The following is a 24440-nucleotide window of genomic DNA, read 5'->3' as shown; positions in this document are numbered from 1 at the left end:
CCGAGCCAGCAAACAGCCAAATCGGACGCTGAAGCAGAACAATGTGGCCAGAATCCGTGCTCGAAAGCTGTACGACCAAGTGCTGACCAAGTTCGACGGATGTATTCTGATGGACGATGAGACCTACGTGAAGGCGGACTTTGGGCAAATCCCAGGTCAAAAATTTTATTTGGCGACGGCTCGGGGGGATGTACCTGCAAAATTTAAGTTCGTGTTTGCGGATAAATTCGCACGCAAGTACATGATTTGGCAGGGGATATGCAGTTGTGGACAGAAAACCAAAGTCTTTCTCACTGACAAGACAATGACATCAGAAGTCTACAAAAAAGAGTGCCTACAGAAACGGATTCTGCCGTTTATTCGTGCCCACGACTGTCCAGTAATGTTTTGGCCGGACCTCGCAAGCTGCCATTACAGCAAAACGGTTATGGAATGGTACGCAACGAACGGGGTCAGCGTAATACCGAAGGACCTCAACCCCCCAAACTGCCCCCAGTTCCGGCCGATAGAGAAATACTGGGCAATCACGAAGCGGAGGCTTAAGGCAAAGAGGAAACTTGTTAGGAACATGACTCAAATGAAGAACTGGTGGAACCAAATCGCCAAAACGGTGGACGAAAAGGGTGTGCGCCGCCTAATGTGCCGTATTACGGGAAAAGTACGAGAATTTCTTCGAAACAGCAATGAATAATTTTTTTAATTTCTTTTTATGAAAGAGTAAAGAAAATGCTACATTTGTATGAAAAACAAATTATGAATTCGTTAATAAATGACTGAACTACACGCAATTGTTTGTGTTCCAATATTAAATGAAGCAGACTTTATGGGAGCTCAAATAAATGGGAGTAAAAAAAATAGCTGTTTAAATTTAATAGTACCAAATCCGATATACCTATTTTTCTTCTTTGATTGAGTAATGTTGAGGTCCACTAAATATTGTTTGAGGCTCTTAGAGCCAAAAGATATAAGTGCATAAAGGCTTATTTCGTGAAAACATGCTTTTAAGATGTTGTGTTTGTTTATTTTTCATACATTTTTAGAAAATTTGTATTTTTCTCCCGAACATTAAGTAGGTATGTAAATAATATTCTAAAAATCTGAATAAGGTAAATATTTCTGACAAAAGAAAAAAAATTTTGGCATCATTTTCCCAAAATCGATCATTTTTGCACCAATACCACTTTAGCTGTAAGGGCTTCATTTGACAGAAATATTACGAAAAAAAAAATTCCGTAAACTGTCCTGATTCACTTCATTTTACGATACCGACTCAGTTTCATAAACATAATGTAGTAATGATTTAGCGTCTACATACATGAACATTGTTTTTGTGAAAGGCTCAACAAAGTCCCGGGTCAGCTAGTAGACAATATATTTGGTTGTCGCTGGCTTGAAAATATGACTTTTTACCAGCTTTTTGAGAATTTTAACCACTGTGCACTGTCCGTTACCTTAAAGACACATCTGTTTCAGATTTTTTTTCTTATCATTTCATTGGTAAAGTAGATGCAAGGAATATTTAAAGAAGGTAGTGCAAAAGCAACCCGCTTAAGTATTGGTACAGACTGTGCACGGTGTCTTTGGGAGACAAATTTATTTTTCAAAAATTAGCATCGCAGATTTTTGCACCAATCGAAAGCTGGGACTTCTCCTTTTCGCTTGAACCCAAATTTGAAATAATCCTTCGGAAAGTATCTAAAACATTAATTTTTTTTTAAAGATGTTAATCATGGTTTTTTTAGGACAAAATCATACTAATCACTATGAAAAACTTATCAATAACATGATCTAAAAGGAAATTTTTCTGGCTACAACTTTATAGAAGACATGAAACAGAGCAATTATTATTTTATTCGAAAAATCTTACAAAACTTCTCTTCACTGATTGTTCCAAGACCAGTAATAGGTAGTACTGACTCAGTTATTGATTGTATACTATTTTAATGTTCAAGATGGGTTATTTAGCTTAATTTAAAAATCAATCTGCAGTAAACAACATTTGTGGGGTTTTATTATAAATGTTTTACCTCCCGTTTTTCTTGAAAATCAGTTAGTTTATATTTTCTGCTAATTTAGTGTGAGGGAGAACTTTTTGGGACTAGGAAACGAACTGCCTTCTTGCATTTTGATCCAAATTTTAAAAAATCCTCTTGGATATCAAAATAAAATATCTTTGATGAAAGTCTGTCATTCTATATATTGCAAGAAACGTTGCAGATACTTTAGTTTTTTTTTCTGATATCTCATATGTATATCCTCAATCAAAATGAATGGGAAAATATAAACAAAATGCCTATCGTTATTTTTTTTTTCGCTTATTCCAAAACTATTTGTTTTCCTCTAGAAAGTTGTACCTAGCGTGAGTAAAAATCCTCACTTCATTTAAGTTAAAAGTTTTCAAAGTGTTGCATTCAATTAAATTATTTACGATTTTTTCATGAATTTGAGTTTCAATGTCCCCGGACAGCGAACAACTCTCAACTCAAATCTAAAAATTATTGAACAAACGGTTAACATTTTCGTTGAAAAAATTCCAATTTATTTTGGAAACACATTTGAGATCTTTAAACTTATCTGAAATTGAAGAAGGCACAGTTTCATATCTTGATAAAGGGATCAATATTTGGAGGTGGGATCTGTGACATTTTAAATTTTTTAATCTTCTATACAGCTAAGAGCCACCCTTATGTATAAACGAACATTTGAAATGGAAATGGATATTACCACCGTTTTAAAAATAACACAAAATAGAGTTAGCTTCGGGAAAGTTTACTGAACGATAATAGTTAGCATGATGCAATCAATGGTTGCGCTGTTTCAATAATACCCAAAGCTGAACCAACCAACGCATGTATCGTAGGTTTTGCTGTATTTTCGGTTAAAGAATTCATAATAACAGAACTACTCCCAATAGAATTTGCGACAATCGGCAAATAATTTCCAAGGTATGCTGAAGTAAAGGATCTGGCAATATCTGCGCCACTGTATGCGGAATTGAGGTAGATGCTAAATCGCATGAGAACGTCATCTTTCAACAAGTCGAGATCTTTAGCCAACTTCAAATAGGTGAACTCATAGTAAGCAACTAAGTTCAAAAACCCGGCGGCCGTGTTCACGAAATAAGAAAATTCTTCTTTCATGAAATCAGACAACAAGTTCTTGGCACACAACTCTTTTGCTGCGTCTCCACTGCTAATCTCAGCTTTCAGTAACTCCATGAAGGTGGCTTTTGCTGATATGTAGGGCTCAAAAGCTGATTTTAAAAATGCCTTTGCATTCGGAATAATATAAATCATGGCATTCAGATAATCGGACTTCATTGTGTCGACCATTTCTTTGAGTTTTATCCTGATGTCCTCAACCGCTGCCTGGTAGGCTGGATCACTGTTGCTAGCTTTAAGCTTTGCTATTGCCTGATCGAAGTCATGTTGCATTGCATAAATCCTGGTTGGAAAATTCAACATTTTATCCAAATAAGGTTGCCACATGGTTGCGTACGTTTCTAAGCTGAGAATGGGATTGGAAACATCCGGAGGACCCTGGAAATCGGAGCCGCAAATCTGAAAATAAGTAGTTATTTTTTTTTTTCAATGTGTCGAATTTCAAAGAAGTTCCTAATTTTATTGTGCAAAATTGTGAAAACTGGCGATTTTAACTGCCAGTTACCACCTTTTAACAAGTTACGAACTTTTATATCAAATCATTCAAACAATTAGTCTGAATATCTGAATCTGGTTTAATATCAATCGAAAAAATTTAAAACATTACTTACTTGAAAGAAATAACACAACACAAATGGCGTTGGTACAACTGGTACCGGACCATTTGCAAGTGACACTACTGGTTCCATCTTTTCTCCTCGGAAGTTCAATGCCGTTTGATCGACCCGGATTGAAGTTGTGCATTTTTGGCTGCACTTCATACTTAAAGTCCAAAAACAACCGGTTTTTTTGGGAAATAACTAAAAGTGCACCAGAAAAATTCGCTAACGGTATGTTTCTTCCTATTTAATTGGTTTTTATGTTCTTATGTTTCGATTTTTACTCTTTCAGACCGAAACCGTTCTTCTGGTTCGTTTTTGTGGAAGAGTGCGTTGTGAACTTCATTCTCAACATCAAACTAAACATGAAACCGAACTATTAGTGTCAAAAAAGATTGACTCGAAATCTAACTTATCCTGCAATCGTTTTCACCCTTTACGGTTTCAAAAAAAGGACAAATCTAGAGATTGTTTTGATTAGGTCGTATGAGCCATTTAATGTGTCTTGAGAAAATCGTTGTTTATGTTTTTTTTTCTTATTTTTAATTCTACAATTTAAAAGATCGCTCAGAATTGTCCTTAGAAATCGGTATGCGATGCGAAAATAGATGAGAATTATGCTAGTGTATTCGATTCAGGCTTGAATTTAGTTGTAGGAGTAAACATGCTTTTACGACCTTTGGCATTGTAAGTTTTGCTCAAACGACGTTTTGCATATTGACAAATTTTTTCTCAAAACTTAATTTCATACGTCTCAAACTTAGCTTATTCTGACTAACATGCTTCACGTAATAAAGGTTCTAACCTTATTTGGATAGTTTGCAGAATAGTGCAATTATTCATGTGTTAAGCACCTCAAAGTAAAGCATAAAAAGTGTACTTACGCGTCTCTGGAGCGTTGTCTAAGTCTTCGCGGATGATAAACGCTTCTAGTTTTGTTGGTGGTCACTGTAAGGATAAAAAAAAGAAGCCAAAAATTTGTCCTCCCACAAAAGTACTGCTTATTGCACTTACCTAGCAATAAATTTTAGGTTTTTTATATTGCAATGACTTGAATCAATCTCACCAACGATTTCCTAGGAACTTCTTTTTAAATTTTTTAGCACTCCCCGAAGCAATTTCTTGGAAAATGCATTAGATCACAAAAACCAACACTACGAACAGTTATGTTGCGACCTTTGTTTTGCACGCCAACTCAGTGCAGTGCAAAACGTCGCAAAAACCAAATTGCACTCAAATATGAGAACGGCATCACGTCAAAAATAGAAAAAAGTTTTGTAGAATTAAATACTTTATCAAATTAAATCAAATTTCCACCTAACACAGAATATGTACATGTTTATCAATCGTTTGCAGCCAATAACTCAATTTTGTTTATATTGGTTCATACGACGTAATCAAAACTAACTCTAGAAATAGTCGTTTAGAGTCATATAGATCCGGATTACTATTTTGGTTTGGTTCAAAACAACTGAACCAATTTTCATAAATAATACCATTTTGGAATCATCTACTTGTTCACTATGTATTGATGAAAAAAAATTATCATGATCGATAAACAAAATGGCCAAAAAAATGACGTTTTAAATTTTTCAACCGGACGATATAATCAGATGATGTGTTACGAGACCTTTTTCAAGTAGGGGTCTCTTTGATTTAAAAAATTGCAACAATAACTGAAAGGACAGCTTGTAGATTTGTAGCTTCTGGGGCTTTCATCACAAAAGAAAATGGGTTGCTATAAAATCTGGGCAAAACACGCAAGATAAGCAATTTGAAATTGCTTATTTTATGTCGATTTAAAATACGTCGAATATAATGAAAACATCTTAAAATTACTTGTTAAAACGAACGATGATCTTTAACCTTAAGCATACCATACCATACGGTTGAGCAATTCAGAACGACTTTTTTTTTAACTGAAAAAGGAGCAAATTTTAGCAAAATCTAAGCCAACAACATTCAAGAGGAAAGTGAAAGAAAACAACTTCAATTTTAAAGCTTTCATTGAATCACAGCAGCAGTATTAAAAATCTAGGGATCAAACAAAAATCGATTTAGAATACAAAATCTTGAAATTTTCAAGGAGAAGTAACAGTGTTTTTTTTGATCAAGCAAATAATTTGAATAATTGTCATAGACATAGAAGAGGTTGCAAAAATTCAATGCAAGTGCGCAGAAATGTGCACTGTGCCAAAGATGATATGTTTGAAAAAGCATTACTGGCATAAGGACTCGAGCTCCCAACCAAAATGATGCATGACCAGACCACTACATTTAGGCTAAGGTTGCCAAAAAATTTTCAGCACCCATACGGGCTGGATGAATCCTAGCAATTTTATCTAAAAACCAGGAAAAATCCGGGCATTTGTTTCGAAATATTCGATAAAAAATCCAAATTTGTTCGAAATTCTGGAATTACGCAACAAAAATCAAGAAAAATCAGGAAGAATCGTCAGTTTAGATAATATCGAATTTTAGGCTTCCAAAAAATCTTTCAAAATTATTTTTATATAAATTGCTGAGAAATTTTCTAATTTGACGCGTAAATAAAAAAATGTGCAACACTTTTTGTTTTTTTTTATTTGGCAAATAAAGTGAATAAATCCGAGCAAAATCTGGGCTGTTTTAAATGAAATCTGGGCAACCGAGCAGGACCAAACTTTTCCTTAATTTTGTGTAAAATATCCGTGCAATCTTTAATTTAAGCGAAACCAAAACAACTTTTTATGGAGTTTTCCTCCTATTGGATAATCCATCTCAAAAACGAAAAATAAAAAAAAAGTGGCGGTTCAAAAAATCTTACGTTCAAAAAATCGAACTTAAAGTGGTGGTCAAAAAATCTTACGTAAGAAATGTTACATTGATCAATCGACACTGCCATACGAAACTGTATTTTCAAGGATTTCTCACTATTTGTTGGTTATTTTTGAAGTTAAAATTTATCTTTGAATGTCATTGAATTGATTAAAAATAATTGCTGGTCCTAATACATTTAAAGAGAACCAATACAAACCAACATGCCAGAATAGCACTATTTTTTTTTTTTTAATAACTTATTTTTTAGAAACGGTTCGAACACTAGATAACATTATATAAAAAAAATCGCCACTTTTAGTATTTTATTATAACATTCTTTTTAATTGAGAAATTTACAGAAACCAAAGGGAAAGTGGAGCGTTATGACATTACGATTTTAATTCATCGTGTTTCGAAAATGACTGAAATCTTTTTAAATCAATATGAGGTGCTTTACTACCAACTCTAAAGCATTCTTGCATCAGTTCTAATAGTATGGGATGATTATTATGACTTTCAGGTCAAAAACGTTACAATTTTTATGGCACCTCATAAGGTATAATAGTTGTGCTATCCCATGGGTCAGCAACCTGAAAATCTCTCAAAAAACTTAATCACAGGTAACCCAAGCAACCAAAAGTCTCATATCTACTTAAACTCGTTCCTCTAAAGTTCGAATTTCGCTGAAAAAAGGTTTCAAAGGGAAATGGTACCAAATTTTCTCGAATGTGAGCATGAAAGTTACAAAAGGTTCCTCAAATAGCCTTATATGGACTTGAAGTTCCAAAAAGTTCCTCGAATAGCCTTTTTAGATACATGTCCGCCATTTTATGAATATGAAATGTGAACGAACATCACAAAAGGGCATATAACAAATAAATCATTTTTTGGAGCTTGGAAATTGTTAAAATGTATAATTTATTTTGAAACTTAAACTCGGATCAACTTAAAGCTAACTCGCAAATTATTGTTTTTGAAAGGGGTAAATACTTTGACTTTTTAAAATTTCGTCCAACTGTATTTACTTACCACGAATTTATCACACATTGAAAGTCACTTGAAGCAATTCATTGATTAAATATCAAGATAAAATTAAGATTCATCATTTGTATAATTTCATGCTTAACAGTTGTAAACATTTTTTTAAACCGATAACATGCGTCTTTGCTGTTGGCCGCTGGTTTTTTTTTTTTTTTTGTATGAGCAAATCCACTGCGACCAATTTATTTGATCTATTGTGGAGTAACTCAATTTACTATTTGTCTGATTACGTCATACTGTCATCATTAATTGAGATGTCAGTTGTAGACGAAATCAAGACATAATTCCAGTTTGGGATGGTGTTTCTTATGAATCCCACCACCTTACTGGCCTTCATCTTCCAAATATCATCGGGCGTTAGGATTCGCTTACCAAGAACTTTTAGTCGATGTGTCATAAGATATTCACAGTCACACATTAAGTGCTCTGCAGTTTTTACTTCAGTTTTACAGAACCGGCACATATCATTACTAAGTTAGCCAATTTTTTTAAGATGGTAATTGCATGGACAATGCCCTGTTAAAAGGTCTGTAAATGTTTTCAGATCACTTATCGACAGGCTCAAAAGGTCGCGAGTTTTCTTTGAATCGGGCTTTATGAATCTTTTTGTTTGCCTAGCCTCAATAGCTACAAGCCATTTGAATTTTATTTTTAAATTTTCCCAAGTTTTTAGTTCATTGTTAAGTGCACAAGTTGATACTCCACAGAAAGGTTCCGGCCCGGTCATTGGCCCTTCCGATCCTCTCCTAGCCAGTATATCCGCTTTTTCATTTCCTTCTAAACCGCGGTGACCTGGAACCCCATAAAAGGTTCACCTGATTTTGTATTGATAATTGATTTAAAGCATTAATACAATCCCATACTAGTTTCGAACTGCACATTGGAGCTTTTAGAGCTTGTAACGCTGCTTGACTGTCTGAGAATATGCATATATTAGCGTGCCTATACATCCTCTTCAAACAAATTTCCGCGCAAGAGTAAATTGCATGGACCTCTGTTTGGAAGACTGTTGGCCAACATCCCATTGGAATCGATATGTTAACCCCTGGGCCATTAATTCCGGCACCAGCATTGTTATTCATTTTTGAGCCATCAGTAAATAAAAAGATACAGATCCTATTCTAGTTGTAGGGCCACCCTGTGTCCAGGTTGATCTATCAGTATCCATAACTTCGAAAGTTGTGTAGAAATTTGGTTTGTTTACCATCCAGTCTTGAACGGACGTTAGTAAATCATTTATTTTGAACCTATTTAATATTTTTAAGTGCCCCTCAAGCTCCCAAGTTTGTAATGAATCAGATCGTTGTAACCTCAAAGCTGCTTTTTCTGCCTCTAGCTGTACGAACTCAGGCAGAGGCAAAAGGTGCAGCAATGCCTCCAGTGCAGATGAGGGAATTGATTTAGACGCTCCTGTTATTGAAAGACATGCTACTCTTTGTAATTTAAGTAGACGTTTTCGTGTTGTTTCTTGTAGAGTTTTGGGCCACCAAACAAGAGCCGCATAGGATAATCTGGGTTTTGATATTGCTGTATAGATCCATGAGATCATATCCAGCTTCAATCCCCATGATTTGCCAAAAGTCTTGTTACATACCCAAAACGAAGAAAGAGATTTTGAGATAGCGTATTCTAAATGTGCGTTCCAGTTAAGCTTTTTGTCAAGTATTATACCAAGAAACTTAACTTGAGCTGCTAGTGATAAGGTTTGGTTATTTAAGCTGATTTCTTTTATATTGACCTTTCTTTTTGTTGTAAATGGAATTATTGTGGTCTTTGAGGGATTTATATTAAGACCTTCCTTTTTACACCATTTGATGCAAAAGTTTAAGGCATTTTGCATCCTGTTACTAACAGTGCAGTCAAATTTGCCTCGTACAATTACTACTATATCATCTGCAAAACCGATCACTTCAAAGCCTTGTTCAGTCAAGCTTTTAAGGAGATCATCTACAACCAGTGTCCACAACATAGGCGATAGTACTCCACCTTGGGGGCAGCCTCTTGTTGTTTTCACTTTCAATGATGTGTCTCCCAGATTGACTGTAATTCTTCGATTGCTCAGCATTGCCTGAACCCACTTTATAACACTTTCATCGAATTCACGGGATATCACGGCCGCTGGTTGCTCTTGCGGGTATTCTAGGAAGCTTATAACCACTTCGAATTTCAAGGCGTGGCGTCGTGGCAGCGTGTTCGGCTATCATCTCGAAGGATGGGGTTTAATTCTGTTACCAGGACTAATTTTTTCCATTAGGTTGTTTGATTGCTTGAGTAAGCAAATCAAATAATTGTGTAGCAGAGCTGGCGTGCGTGCCGGCATGTATCGAACAAAATTAAAAACAAAGCAATTAAGTATGATCAATTGAGGCAGGGGATGGGAGGAATAAAGATGGATGGATTACATGGGCTGGTGATGACCAAAATAAGAGAGGAGAGGATAATTATTTTTTGTTTGTGCTGATTAAACGTTTACTTGTGGGCTGAATAGAAGGCCGTTCAAATCTGTAATGTGACTTCAAAGTTTCAATAAGAACTTTAATTTTGGGCTTAATAAAAGGAACTTCAGCACATTGATTATGCTGATTAAGCTGTATTCGATCAGTTTAACGAGACTTTTGGTTGCTTGGAAAATCACTTTTAATTAATCACTAAATTGACCTTAGAACCTCGAAGCATTTTTTTAATTAAATAGTTTGTATTTAACTGTGAAATGGGAACCAATATGGCAAAAAAAAAGTCATCGGACCTATTATCTTTGGAATCTGCTTGATTTTTGCCTATGGTCAGGGTTCCCTGTATTAAGAATCAAGTCTCAACTAGTAAAGGATCAAGTCTTCTTTAAGGTAAAAATATGATTTTTTTTAATCTGACAAAAATACTTTTAGTTTATTTTCTTATCTACGGGTTCGTGTATCGCTGTATTTGGTGGATATAAACTTGAAATCACAAGCTGTCAGAAAATACTAAAAACATGTGACATTTGCTTGCATAACATTCTTAAAACACTCTTGCTTGATGCCATGAATTTTGAAAATTCTACCAGTTGTTAGGAGCATAATTTTTGAAGATTAAAATAACACAAATTGCAGTTGAAGTTTACCTCATACTTCTAGATTTTGAAAGGATAAGCTAAATCTATGGAATGTCTTAAAAAAAGTTTGATAGTTTGATAGAAAATTTAGTTTCCTTTTACTTTGTTTTTTTTTTCAAAAGCTTTTCTTAACTGATAAATAATAAATATTCTCCTTATGTAAATATGTATAAATCTTTAACTTCATATCATGCAAAGTAATCATTTAAGCTTTCCATCGATATAAAATTCTCTTGACTCGATATTTGTCAACGTATTAAAATTGATATAAAATCAAACCATGTTAAAAAGTTGACGATCCAGAAGAGAACCCATTTACTTAATGATAATCAGTAACAGATTAGAAAGAAAAAATCCAAGAGTTAGAAAAAAAACTTTTATGGGTTTAAAGTTTTTTGCGTTAAACTTATGTTCATTGATAATTCGTACCTATATTTAAAGTGGCTCTTTCAAACTCAGAAATTTTGAAATTTGAAGTTTTTGAGATCTTCCACCTCAAACGATTGCCGACCACTGTGCTATCCTGTTTCTCACTCTTTTTGATAATCGGAATTTGGATTTTAATTGTTTGTTCGATTGTGGAAATAAACTGAAAATTAATGTTGAATATAATAAAAATTTATAAGTTGAAAAACCTCCATTCACTATTTAAGTGTTTCAAAGGTTTACTCTTGGAAAATGTTTTTTTTTCAGTTTTTAAAACTAAGTTAATTTAAAAATAACAAAAAAAACTATAGGTACTTATTCAAAGAAAACAAGTTGAAATTTAATATTAAACAAACCATTTGCTTCTAAATGCCCAACGAAATAAGATATTTTAAAATTTTGAAAACAGGAGAGCTGTCGAGTCATTTTTAACCAACAATCAAAACAAAAACCAACAGTCTGAAGAAAATTTTCCAAGGATAAAGTCATTTGAATCCGTTGGAAACTTCAGTCCCTCAAGATATGCGAAACCTTTAAATGTTGGTTATGAATTTCTTTACCATTTATTCACTTGAAATGTAAAAGTGTTAAGCTTCGTCATAAGGCAGGAACAAATTTCAAATCCTTGTTTTTTCACTCGGAGTTGGAAAACCGCGAGGGGGGGGGGGGGGACAATAAAAAAATAATGCGAAAAACAAATAAATTGGAATTAATTGCATGAAAACTTGTATGCAACCAAATTGCATACTATATTATTGCAGAAAACCTATAAATCAAGTTTTTTTTTATCGAAAATTCAATAAAATCAAGAATACAAAATGTGAACCAACTTCCATCTTCCAAAATTTGGTTCTTGGTCTTGTAATCTTTCGGACATTTGAATTTTTATTTGAAATATACTTGAAATACTTCAAACTTTATTTATTTCCCCCCTTCGGGATTTTGGAAATTTCGATGAGAGGGGGGGGGGGGGTGTTACAAAAGATGAAATTGATATTTGTTCCAGCCTAATTTTCAAAAACAATGTTACATTTTTACCCAAAAGCCCTCCCCTTAATTTCTCGCGAGCAAATGTTAACGAATCTTATGATTGCTGCCACTTTTGGGATTTTTTATTTTTTATAATGTTTCATCTTTTCAAAGTTGACAAATTTTGAAAAATAAAATCGTCACAAATTTATAAAATTTCTTCAATTTCTGTTAATTACGTGAACTTAAAAGTTTAATTTTTATGCGAAATGTTACCTTAACTTGTATTATCTTTGTGCTTCCATATAAAAAGCTGTTCTTAAACATGTTTTTTTTTTGTTTTTAAAGTTCGAAATACTTACAATGACTTCAATTTTTTTTAACTATTTTTAATCTTGGTGAATTTTGAACTCGATTTTACATTAATATGAGAATTCAGTTACTTTTAAATCTGGTGTTATATTTCAAGTATTCTTTTTCTGTACATCAATTCTTATGTTCGAAGCATTGATTTTTGATTTTTGTTCTTTTTCTGGTGTTTCGGAAATATTATTTTGAAATTTGAAAATAAGACTGCATTGAATTTATTGTCAAGCAAATTTCTTGTTGAGTATATGGAACCTCATTTTGAATAATTTATCAATGACTTACCGAGAATAGCATTGATTTGAAACATTAATTCTTATTTGAATTGAAAATTTTGATTTATTTTATCCGTAAATTTGTCAATTTTTTTTTAATTTTATTTATTGTATACTTTTGGCTGTGTGATTATTTTTGGCTAAATTTGAATTTTGAAATTCCCCCACGAACGGATTCTTTGCACAGGCCTGAACATGTGAATCAACTGATTTCGAGCATTTTCAATAGTGAAGCAGGAATTGAGACTTTAAATGTAAAAACATATGGTCGATTTTAGTGTGGTGTCTCAACTCAAGTTCATTTCACATTTGCCTGCTTTGAATCAACAAACGAAAAATATTCTCGAAGAATCAGATCCACCAAAAAATACCGTTGAAGAACCTTTAGTTGCACTTTCATCGCCGAAAATAACCGGTTGTATTTTTTTTTTGTGCGGAGTATTGCAGAATTGTTTCCGGGGTATTCATCTGTAGGGCTTGAGTTCTCGAGCAAAACGGATTGATCTCCCGGAGAGAAAACATGGAACCAGTACCATCAGTTAGTTCTCCTGCACCGCCACCACTGATATTGTGCTATTTCTTTCGTGTAAGTATGTTGAATGAAAATTTTTCGAAAAAAAACCTGATAACGGAGAAATGCACAAATTTCGCAAGAAATTGTTAAACTCAAAGATTCAAAATCTTTGGATATTAATCCATACACTTGAAAGTTTAACACGATCAAAATTTAAGAGAAAATTTTGGTCGCTTAATTCAAATTAATGTTATCCTGGGTTATCATTCCAGACAAAAGATTTGCGAATTGTTATCTCTCAATAAAGTGTCTCATTTCAGATTTGCGGATCCAGCGATCCTTCCTCTGGTGATTCCGGATCTTCGTCCTTCTTTGACAATTTCGCTGCAACTTGGCAGGAGCAACTGGACGCATACGCCAACTTTCCCACCAGAATAGATCGATTGCAGAGTGACTTCGATGCTGTCTTGGCTTCACTCAAAGATGCCAACATTGATCCGGTCTATCAAGCAGCCCTAGACGAGATAGCTCGAAAGTTGAAACAACTTACCGAAGCGATGAAACACGACTTCGAGAGCGGTTTGGTTTGGGTGCCTTCCAATGCGAAATTGTTCATAAAAGATGCTTTTGAATCTTACTATTCATCTAGAGACAGCTTCATGCAGCTAGCGAATGCATTAAAAAACAGTGGAAGTGAGGCAAAAAAGCTTTGCGCTATGGATTTTATTGATTCAATAATCACAAATGAACTGAGTACTTTAGAAACAGCGACCAACATTATGCCTAGCCTAATACTTCTCCATGGTTCCATTTATAATCAGTTCAAAAACGTTCTAGATGCAATTAGAAATGATTTCCTTGCTCGATGTAGCCTTCTCAAAATTTCTGCATACTCTATTGAAAATATTCATTTCGACGATATTTATCCGCAGTATCTACAGGCTTCCTCGATAACTATAGGAGAGAGTTACGATTCATTAAGATATTTGCATGATTATTATACTGTATCTGACATTTACTCAACAGTTGCAGAACTTTCCAGATATCTTTCAGCCTCTACAAATGGGTTATATGATTGCTAAAGTCGAAAATATGAAAAAGTTTCTAAACTTGCTAAAATTAATGTTTTATTGTATTTAAGGATGACATTATCCATTATGATTACTTCTGCTATTCAATGCTTAACAATCATTTTTATAGAAATAAATTCCTCTTTGTCTGTTCCCCATAGACTCGGAAAACACTGAAACAATATATGATGGATAGGAGCATTTAAGGCTGAGAAAGGTTCCTATTTATATACATTGGTTTAGGTTTTGTTTTTGTTTAAGTCATCAAATGGTGTAGAATACAGTAGTTTTTCTATTTTATCACTGTTAGATTTAATCAATACTCGCCAAATTCACGCTCGGTTTTATTACGGTTATTGTTTCAATTTTATCTCGCTTTTTTAATAAATATTCAGAAACCATTTCCAGGGCCTTAATTTTCTTTCAAAAGCGTAGAACGTCTTTGTTCATGATATTTATTATGGTTTTTGTTATGGTAATATGGTCAAAAATATGAAAATGCCATCGAACTGCTTACTTTAGCTGTATACTGTAAAGATCGTTTTTTTTTAATTTGAAAAACATTTGTATTAAACGACATAAGTATTTTAACGTCACGCCAATGCAAGTGTTGTTTTTTGTGCTTGGTTAGCTGCTCTAAAGTAAACTTTTTTGGTTATGTGAATCATATAAAAATGTGGGTGAATTTAAGTGTTTTTGAAAAAAAGATAAATGGTTTTCATTTCTTTTTTTAATTTGTTTATTAGAAATGGTTTTCTGCACAATCCTGATTGAACAGCTTTTAGTACTGTCTGAATGGATAGTTTTGGATGATCAAAATGAAATTTTGCTAGATTTGCCTTAAAATATGTAAAAAGGACTAAGATTTCTGTTTTTCTACATATGAAAAACAAAAAATTATCTGCCCGTAAAACAAATTTCAAGGAACACACTTTAAAAGTCTGAGTTGAGCAAATTTCAAACTTTTTAACTAATAAAGGGTGAGAAAATTAAAATATTCAAATTGGAAATTAACAGAAGTTAATTCATTGATGTATTTTTTTTAAATTCTTTTTAAAATCGACAGAAGAGATAACGACTGTTAAATATCCATGAAAACTAAATAATTCACTTTAATTAGATGTTTACTATCAAATTGATATTTTACATGGTTTTTTTTCAAGAAAAAATCTTAAAATTGCTATAGAGAAGAATAATTTGAACTGAAATCAAACCTTTGTGTTCAGTAAACATTGATAATTACATCTTAAGATCAAAATAAATTGATACAAAACGTTTCAACTACTAAAAACATTATAAATTATTGATTAACGACAATAAAGATACTTTTTTCCACTTTAATTTTTAGTTTCGCCAAATTCACGGTAAATTCTATTTTCTTTATCGTGATAAAATCGAAAAACTACTGTACCACAACAAAATTCAAATTTATGATATAGGAAACAATATAAGTTATAATGTACTCAATTTGATAGCATTGTTTAAAATTTCATAAAATAAAAAAAACACAAACTTCACTAAAATGGACATAAAATAACTAAAAAAATGATGAACAAGAAAAGAAAATGCAAATATGAGAAAAAAGCTCAATTCTTAAACGAAACAATAAAAAAGCTAAATGCATAAAAAAACGAAAATTAAAAAAAGGCTTTAAAAGGTCCACATTCCAGAGATTTTTTTTTGTACAAATAAATAAAAACTAAAAAATATCCATTCGATTTTGGGAATACAAAATGTACGGACGTGTTTCCAAATTTGAACGGGGTCTGTATTTGATATTGACTAATTTTGTTTTATTATAATTTATGATGGTGGATCATTTAAACGTATCTCAATCTTACTAGTCTTTTCTAGTCTTGTTTCAATTTGTTTTATTTTTCTTTAGTTTAACGAACTTTTTAAATTGGTTTTCCCTCGTTTTCCCCAATTTTTAAAGATTGTTTTTTTCTCAATTATTTTCATGTGTGATGTTTTTCCTAATACTCTATTTAATGAGATTTTCCATTCACAGAATTTTAAAGATCAGTGAAAGTCCCCATCTCGGGGGGCATCAGATAGCGAAATGTTACTTCTGCATATTGTGAAGGTTTCATGTGATTTTTAGTAGGGTGGTCCGTTTTACCGATTTTTTTTTTGTTTCAAATCTGGTCTTTCGGTATTTGCAATTTATAAAAATGATAAAACCAGTTAAACAGGTATTTTCCCAAAGTTCATCGAATTAATGTAAAGGTTTCTTCTAATTGGTAGTCATGGAATAAAATGTACAGAATTTTTAACGCAATAGACCAGGGGTGAGCAACCTTTTAAACCAACGGGCCAATTTAAATTTGGAATCTTGTCGGCGGGCCGCACTTGAAATTTTTTTTTTTAATAATTAGCAGAGCTTCACGTCGTTTTCCATAACTACAAATTTTTAACAAAAACAATCTGAAAAAGGGAAGATAACACGAATTCCGATAAAACGTGTTTAAAAATAGAAATTCAACAAAACTTTTGAAAAACCCGATATTGAAAAGGTACATCACTAAATCTTTGTCATTTTTAAATTCGCTCAACTTTTTCTATAGTAATTCTTGGCGAACATTCGTTTTTACAACATTCTTGTTACTTTTCGCATCACTTCCATTTAAAAGTATTCTGGAGCTTACCACAGTGATTACTAAGAGTGTGAAAAATATATATTCGAGTTATTCATCATCTTCTTTGCTTTGAACGTTTGATCCCTAACTGACTTCCTGTGATGTTTTCCAGAACTAAAACTTGTCCTGAAAGCCCAGAATTTTTCCAACAAACGGTAAAAATCCCGCTTTATTAATTGCAGTTCTGTATTGGATCATTGCATTGAGATGTTCAGCAAGGTTGTCGAAATCACAGAAAAATGTTCAATATCACATATTTTTCTAAGCAATAACATTCTTGATGATTCTAGAATTTTTATCCAGATTTTAATAGTTTTTAATCTTATTTAGAAATCATTGGCATAGGATTTCTTAAGCTATGTTATGATTTTGGTAATGTGAAATGCGAATTATTTTTAAGTGAAATAACTCAATTTATCGATGCTGGTTATGAATTTTTTATCAAATTTCTGAAAAAAACGTCACAGATAATTGTTGAAGACCTTTTCGGGTCGAATCAAAGAATTTCAGATTTCGTTTTTTTTAAAGAACTAATATTTTTAGTCGGTATCTTTGATGCCGGCTGACTCATGTTGATAAAAAAAATCTAAAATCGTTCACCCAGGCTTTATTCTTAAACTTTCATTATTATCGTCAATATTCAGAAATAAAAAAAAATCACAAGGTTTTTGTTAATTTTTTTCCAGAATTTTAATGCTTACAAAAAAGCCTTTTTGCCGAATTGAAAAGAATAATTTAAAAAAAAAATCTGCTGAGCATATTTTTATCATACAACTTTATTTTTGCTTGAAACAAAAATAATAACTTTCCTAACGAACTTCGAAATTCCTTTGATCATGTGCAGCTTCAAATTATTTGCCGCTCTTCCGACTCACTATAATGGATTTAGCTTTTCAAAGTGGTAGGAGTTAAATAATTAGGAACAAAAAAGCTCCAATATTACGTTATGTCAATAAACAATATTGCATTTATGCACTGAACAGAACATAATAAATGCTTAATATTTCAGATAAAGTTAACAATCTAAAAGATTGTAGGGCAAATTCAGATAAGTGCATATTTGCTCAAGTCATATAAATTTTCCGAACAATTCATTGTAGAAGAAAGTTAAAGCATGAAAAATTGAAAATAGCTTCGCGGGCCGCACAAAAGGGTCTCGCGGGCCACATGCGGCCCGCGGGCCGCGGGTTGCTCATCCCTGCAAAAGACGATTCTAAACAATTTATTGATCATCCTAAGACTTTGGTTTGAATTTTAACCTAAAAATTAACATCGATCAAACTTTTAATTTTATGTAAAACACTTTTTAATACTATCTTTGTTTTGGTTTCTGGACCTATTTAGATTGATTTCTTCTACGTTTTCGTTGTAAAGTGCATCATCATGCAATAGATTTAGCAACATTTTCAATTGAAAAAAATGTTATTGTGCCTTTAAAATTTTAAGTTTAAATTTCCTTTTTGTCATAAATCTATCATCATCCTTATGATAATCATTATATTCATTATCATCATTTTATTATTATAACTTCGCTGGGTGGTTTTCGAAATTGTAGTAGTTTCATATAATTTTCAAATGACTTTATTTGATTGAACAAAACACTGTCACAAAGTCACAGAATAACAGATTTTTGTTGTCGTGATCGCATTCCGTTTGCCTTTCCAAAGTTAAAACGAAGAAATAGGAATAAATTTTGAATAAAAAATCAGTCAATATTCAGCAATAAATATAGTTCTTTGGATCTGATCCGCAGGCTCTGTTGTAGTTATGCGAATTTTGTAAAATTATAAATACTTTGATACTGCGTTGTATGCAAAAAGAAAATGCTTCAAATAAAAAAAACAACAGGGTTCCATCAATTAACAAAAAGATTTTGATGAAAATTTTTCATACAAACACTCAAAAATGTGTTCAAATGCTGACTCTGTCTGTTGACACATTTTATGTTTTGAAACAAAATCCAAAGTTTCTAATCAATTCCCAAAATTTTTTTTGATAAACATTTTAACATATTTTGACCAAATTTATGTTTTTTTCAATGAAATACATAGTTGTTATTCTGAAGCAATCTTAATTTTCCTGTAGCTGTATCTTTTTTTTTGCCTTCTACACTTGTTGTACAGTCTTTGAATGTTGTGGTGCGTTAGTTGAATAGCTGAACTGAAATGTGTAAAAAATTCATGAAAAAATATCAGTGAAGTTGCTTGTCAATTCTTTTTTGAACGCCAATACCTAGTTTTAATTCAAATACTTATGTACATCGAAAAGTTTAAGCAATCATCAAATCTCAGATGAATCTTGCAGTAGGGTTTATTGAGCTTCAATTTTGAAGCTGATTGAATAAAATTTGAATATTTGTACTCAAACATCTACCTCTGTCAATTGTATTACAGTCCTAAATAATAGCGAAAAATTTACTGAAAATACCGGTTTTTACCATCTTAAAGCCGGTATTTTCGGTATTGAGAAAGTGGACGATTTCGGTAAAACCGGTTAGATCACCCAATTTTTAAGTCGTTTTCAGTATTTCAAAGTTCCGGCCGGCATCTTGGATTTCAAGATGACCTCAGAATTTGACTTCTTCTTATTTAGCCGTTTAACCCAATTTCCTTATTGTGGGGGTTTCATGAGGTTTTCAGTGATTATCAAAATTTTAAACTTATGTGGAAGCCGTCATCTTGGATTTGAAAATAGCGTCAGATAGCGGAATATAACTCCTTCTACACAGAAAAAAAATCTGAATCCTTAACAACACTGAAATTGAAAACCTGTATCATTACATGACGTGGAACGCGATTTATTGATGTAAATTTACAAATTAAAAAAAGTTGAATCCTTAACAGCACTGAATTCGTATGACACAAATATTACTTGACAAGGAACGCGATTATTTGATGTAAATTTACATCACATATGATGTAAATAAAAAGAAGCATCACATACGATGGAATTTTCAGTGCGAATTAAATATTACACGTCTTTAATATTTTACATGTTGTTTGGGGATGATGGAAGTTACCTCGAATAGCTCGGGGCTGAGCTTAGTTCTGCTCGATCAATGGGTATCACTGTGGGCTGATGGGAAGATGATGGGCGCACCCAACACCTTGATAACCGGTTTTAATTTCCTCGATATAGGGTTTACGGATCACTCCCGAAATAAAACAGCACGGCGTAACTTTAACGACTTATATTCTATCGTAAACTACATTAACTTGGGTTTTTATAGAAGGTACCCGACCTTATAATTTTAAGCGACGATTTTATATGTCTCACGACGATTGACAGAGAACGACTACCTTTTCAATACTAATGGGCTTTTACAAAGGCGCCCAACCTTCGCTGGATGGCTTGATGCTCATTCTCGCGCCAAACTAATCGAGCAGCCGCTACCAACATTTGCAAGTTGGAAAAGCCTAATTTGAGGTGAGATTGTTTGGTAGCCAATCTTGCATGCAATCACATGTCTTTAAGTTTTACACGTTTTTTGATGTTTACAGACGTGGAATATTCAACTCGCACTGAAAATTCCATCATATGTGATGCTTCTTTTTCGTTACATCATATGTGATGTAATTTTATAGCATTTTTCTGGTCACACAAAATTCTTAACAGCACTGAAAAAGAAATTTCTTAAAATTACACGACATGGAAAGTTACAGGACATTGAATTTGAATTTAATTAATATTACAATACACTGAACGCGATGATGTCATGTAAAAATACAGACTGTCATGAACAGAACCATAGACAAATGTAAACAAAGTGTCAAGTCCAGTCGTGCACCAAAGTGTTTGTTTTAAGCAGTTTTCCCGCGAGTGAGGTTCCCGGAGATCTTCATGATGTAGGGATGCGGTTCCGGAAGCGGCTCCATTTTACCACCATGTTGTTCTCTGTGATGTTACTCAACTTGGGATTCGGGGAAGAAAATGAAAGGTTGAAGTGAATTCTAATAAAAAAATGTGAGCTGAAAAAAAATTTCTGTCGCTAAATATAATAAATTAATTTAGGTATAAAAAGGTTTAATTTTTATGAAGAGATGAGAAAATTCCGTTATTGAATCATATAAACAAAAAATAAAACAAAACAAATTCCAATTGGAAAGTTTCTCTTCCAATATTCAGTGATTTTATAATTTACATCATTTTTATTTTACACGTTGTCAATTTTACATCATTTTTTATTTTACACGTTGCAAAATTTTACTGACGTGTAATTTCCAACTAGCACTGAAAATTCCGTCATATATGATGCTTCTTTTTATTTACATCATATGTGATGTGATTTTACAGATTTTTTTCGTTGTGTGTAGTTTAGCCCATAAACCCAATAGATATCCATACTGTAGGGGTTTCATCCGATTTTAAGTCATTTACAACATGTTAAACTTAAGCAAAAGCCACCATCGTGGATTTCAAGATGGCATCAGACAACGAAATTCGACTTCAACTCATGGTTTCACTTCAGAAATAAGGAACTCATCCTACCCGTATAATTGGTTGGCTTGCGAAAGAAACGTCAAAATTAGTCATAATGGCTTTTTTAAAGCCGTTATAAAACTAATTAGCCATTTATCTGTCCATAACAAAGCTATTCAACACTTAATTGACTTACGTCATGTTAATTGCAATACCAAAAAGCACAAAATGACGCCTAGATTCACAATGTCAATTTGAAAATATTATCAGACCAATTTTCATACAATTCCATTATGTTTGCGATGCCACCTCAAGAAGGACGCTTATTTAATCATAGAAAACAGCTATAATTTGCGAGTTACTTCATTGTTACGTGTTCGGACACTAAAAAAGTCTATTTCCTAACGGGCTTAAAGCTTGAAAAAGTAGATGAAAACGTTTAAAAATGCTCTTTAAAAATTTTTGCAAAAAGCTGAAAATCAGTTACTGTAGAAGTATAATGCGAACCCCGATTGCTCCATTAATTGGGACACGATGAGCATTTTCTGCCGTAGAATCTAGCAGTAAATGCAACTCGATAAAGTCAACTGAATTATAGAGCTACAGCATGACTTGTTTCATTAGACGTTTTGTCCTATTGGTTAGGTGTCGGAAAGGTAATCAGAAGACTTGAGATCGATTTTTTCCGAGGTTTTTTTTTTCATTCACCATTCATACACCATTGTACGTCTCGGTGGTCGAGTGGTTAGCGTGGTAAGACGGTAATCGCTGGTCCACTGATGGCATGGGTTCGATTCCCATCTCGGTACTGGGTGTTAAATGTTAATCTTAAGTTGTCCACGTCATTTATTCAGTCTGTAAAAGCCTAAATCGGCTAAGACGGTGTATGTCTTTTAAAAATAAAAATAATCGGTTACTTCGATTGTGGCATTATACGGATAGTAGCATCATCCGCCAAACAAAGCACCAGAAACAAAATACAAGAAACATTTAATTATCTTTCTCACAGCAATCAGCTAAATCGTCCGATGTAATCTTGTCAAGCTGTGGCTCTATAATTTAGTGGACTCCATCGAGTTGCTGTTACTGCTCGATTCTACGGCAGAAAATGCTCATCGTGCCCCGATCAATGTCACTCTATATGCCCCGTTTCAACGAGATAAAGTAAAAACGCGTTTTAAAATAGGTTATAGTGAAAAATAAAAAAAAATCATGATGGTGAAAGTCGAGGAACAATGTGTACATCACATGGCCGTAAGAACGGGGGGTGTCAAGAACCCATGGGTAGCTCCCCCCCCTAAGGATCCAAAAAATGTCAAGCAAAATGATTTTCTCTAAACTCGAAATTAAAAAAAAAAAAAAATCATAATAATATATCGATGAACGACTAAAGTTGATCAAGAGTAACAATCTCGACTCAGAACTAAGACCAAAACCTCGAAATATTATCCCAGGTCCACAATTCTACTGTAGGTTTTCAAAAAAAATTTCACTTGTTGATGGAAACATACAGACAGTACTTGAAAATCGCTATCTAAAGTTATACACATAATAAGTTTGTGCATGAATTTTGGGTACAGCTCTTAGCCTCCAATATCAAATTTTCATTAAGATTAGACTTACTATGGTTTTTCGATGGCCCGGACTTTGCCCTAATGTTTTTATTTATATGCAAATTTAAAGAAAAAAATGTATAACAAATTTGTATTTTGCATCCAAAACAATTTTTTAACAAAGTTTATCCAGATAAACTGGCTGATGTGTTTCGATGAAAACCAATTACTGTTCGAGTTATTTCTTCTTAATTTTAATTGAAGAAATCCTAAATTTGCCTGAATATTGCCCAGATTTTGGGTTGTAAACTTTGAAATCGAATGCCCGGATTTTGCAAGGTTTTAAAATTAAATGCCCGGAATAGTGCGGAAAAATCTGGTGAGCCATGGTTTGAATAATTTCCAAAGCTCTGCAACCAATTTTTTTTTCATAAATCATAATTTGTTGCCTGTGACCGGATTGTGGAATCTGAATCCAGTTTATAATTCTTGATTTTCAGTTTGGTTCGTCATTGGGACAAAATCCTGATCCGATTCTTGATTTTGCATTTAAAACTAAAATAAGATTCATTTATCATGTTCGAAACTCATCATTCCAGAATATCAAAAAATATTTAAAATAACAAATTATTTCTAAAATTTGGATTTCGAATTTTAACTCTATATTCTTATGACAAATTGAAACTTTAAAAAGTTACAGAAATGAAATATCAGAGTTTCATCATTCGGAATTTTCAGTCAGAATTGGATTTATTTTGTATTCAGGTTCAAAATGCAGAATTCAGATTAAGAATTAAAATTCAAAATAACCCCAAACAAAACACAAAATAGGTGGAATCACTGTTATTCAATAAGATCTAATTTAATAAATTGCGTTCCTTTAAAAATCTAAGTTTCAATTTTTCAAAGGATTTCAATAATGAAATAAACTATATAAATGATAATTTATTGATAGTAAAATAACTTGTACTTCATATTCGGGTTCAGGAAAAATATTTTATTTGTATTGTAGATATCTACTTAAAAAAATTGAACTCAAATCTAAATGTATCGAGTTTACAAGAGTTGAAAATAAACCTGATTTGAACCACAAACAAGTTTCTTTTTGACTTATTTTCGATAGTGATGATTTGAAATGAATAGCAATTTATATAAAAGAGCTTAAACCCAAATAATGAGACACTTTAAGTATTACTTTTTTGACTTTCATTTATGTATGCATTTTTCATGCCAAAATGTTCTAGGAAAAATTTGTTCATCAAAATCCTGGCAATATCCGGGCAAATTTGGTCAAAACCTAAAAATTACTCATCAAAAATCAAGAAAAAAAAGTTTTTCACCAAAATTTATCAACAGATTTTAAATTGCATTTTAAGTTTTCTAAAACATCTTTCATGATTATTTTCTTAAAACTTGCTCAAAAAATTTCGATTAGGACGCATAAATAAAAAAAACTATAACATAATTTGTTTTTTAAAGTGTGATTTGTGAATGAAAATGAGAATAAACCCGGGCAAA

The 24440-nt window shown here is 32.7% G+C and overlaps 2 protein-coding genes across 3 annotated transcripts in view; both read left to right on the top strand.

Moving 5' to 3' along the window:
* Positions 1–24440, top strand: part of LOC129754770 (uncharacterized) — a 601388-nt gene that overhangs the window by 168229 nt on the left and 408719 nt on the right. The gene's annotated exons all lie outside the window — the stretch shown is intronic.
* The window catches only part of LOC129752390 (uncharacterized), a 33733-nt gene continuing 22527 nt past the window's right edge, over positions 13235–24440 (top strand). The window contains exons 1-2 of the mRNA XM_055748180.1: positions 13235–13313; positions 13562–14080. Of these exons, the coding sequence (XP_055604155.1) occupies positions 13248–13313; positions 13562–14080 (585 nt within the window). The 5' untranslated portion in view covers positions 13235–13247. The remainder of the gene's footprint in view (positions 13314–13561; positions 14081–24440) is intronic.

Source organism: Uranotaenia lowii, chromosome 3, assembly GCF_029784155.1.
Source record: "Uranotaenia lowii strain MFRU-FL chromosome 3, ASM2978415v1, whole genome shotgun sequence".
NCBI classification, from domain to species: domain Eukaryota; kingdom Metazoa; phylum Arthropoda; class Insecta; order Diptera; family Culicidae; genus Uranotaenia; species Uranotaenia lowii.
This window is presented reverse-complemented; position numbering and strand designations above follow the sequence as displayed.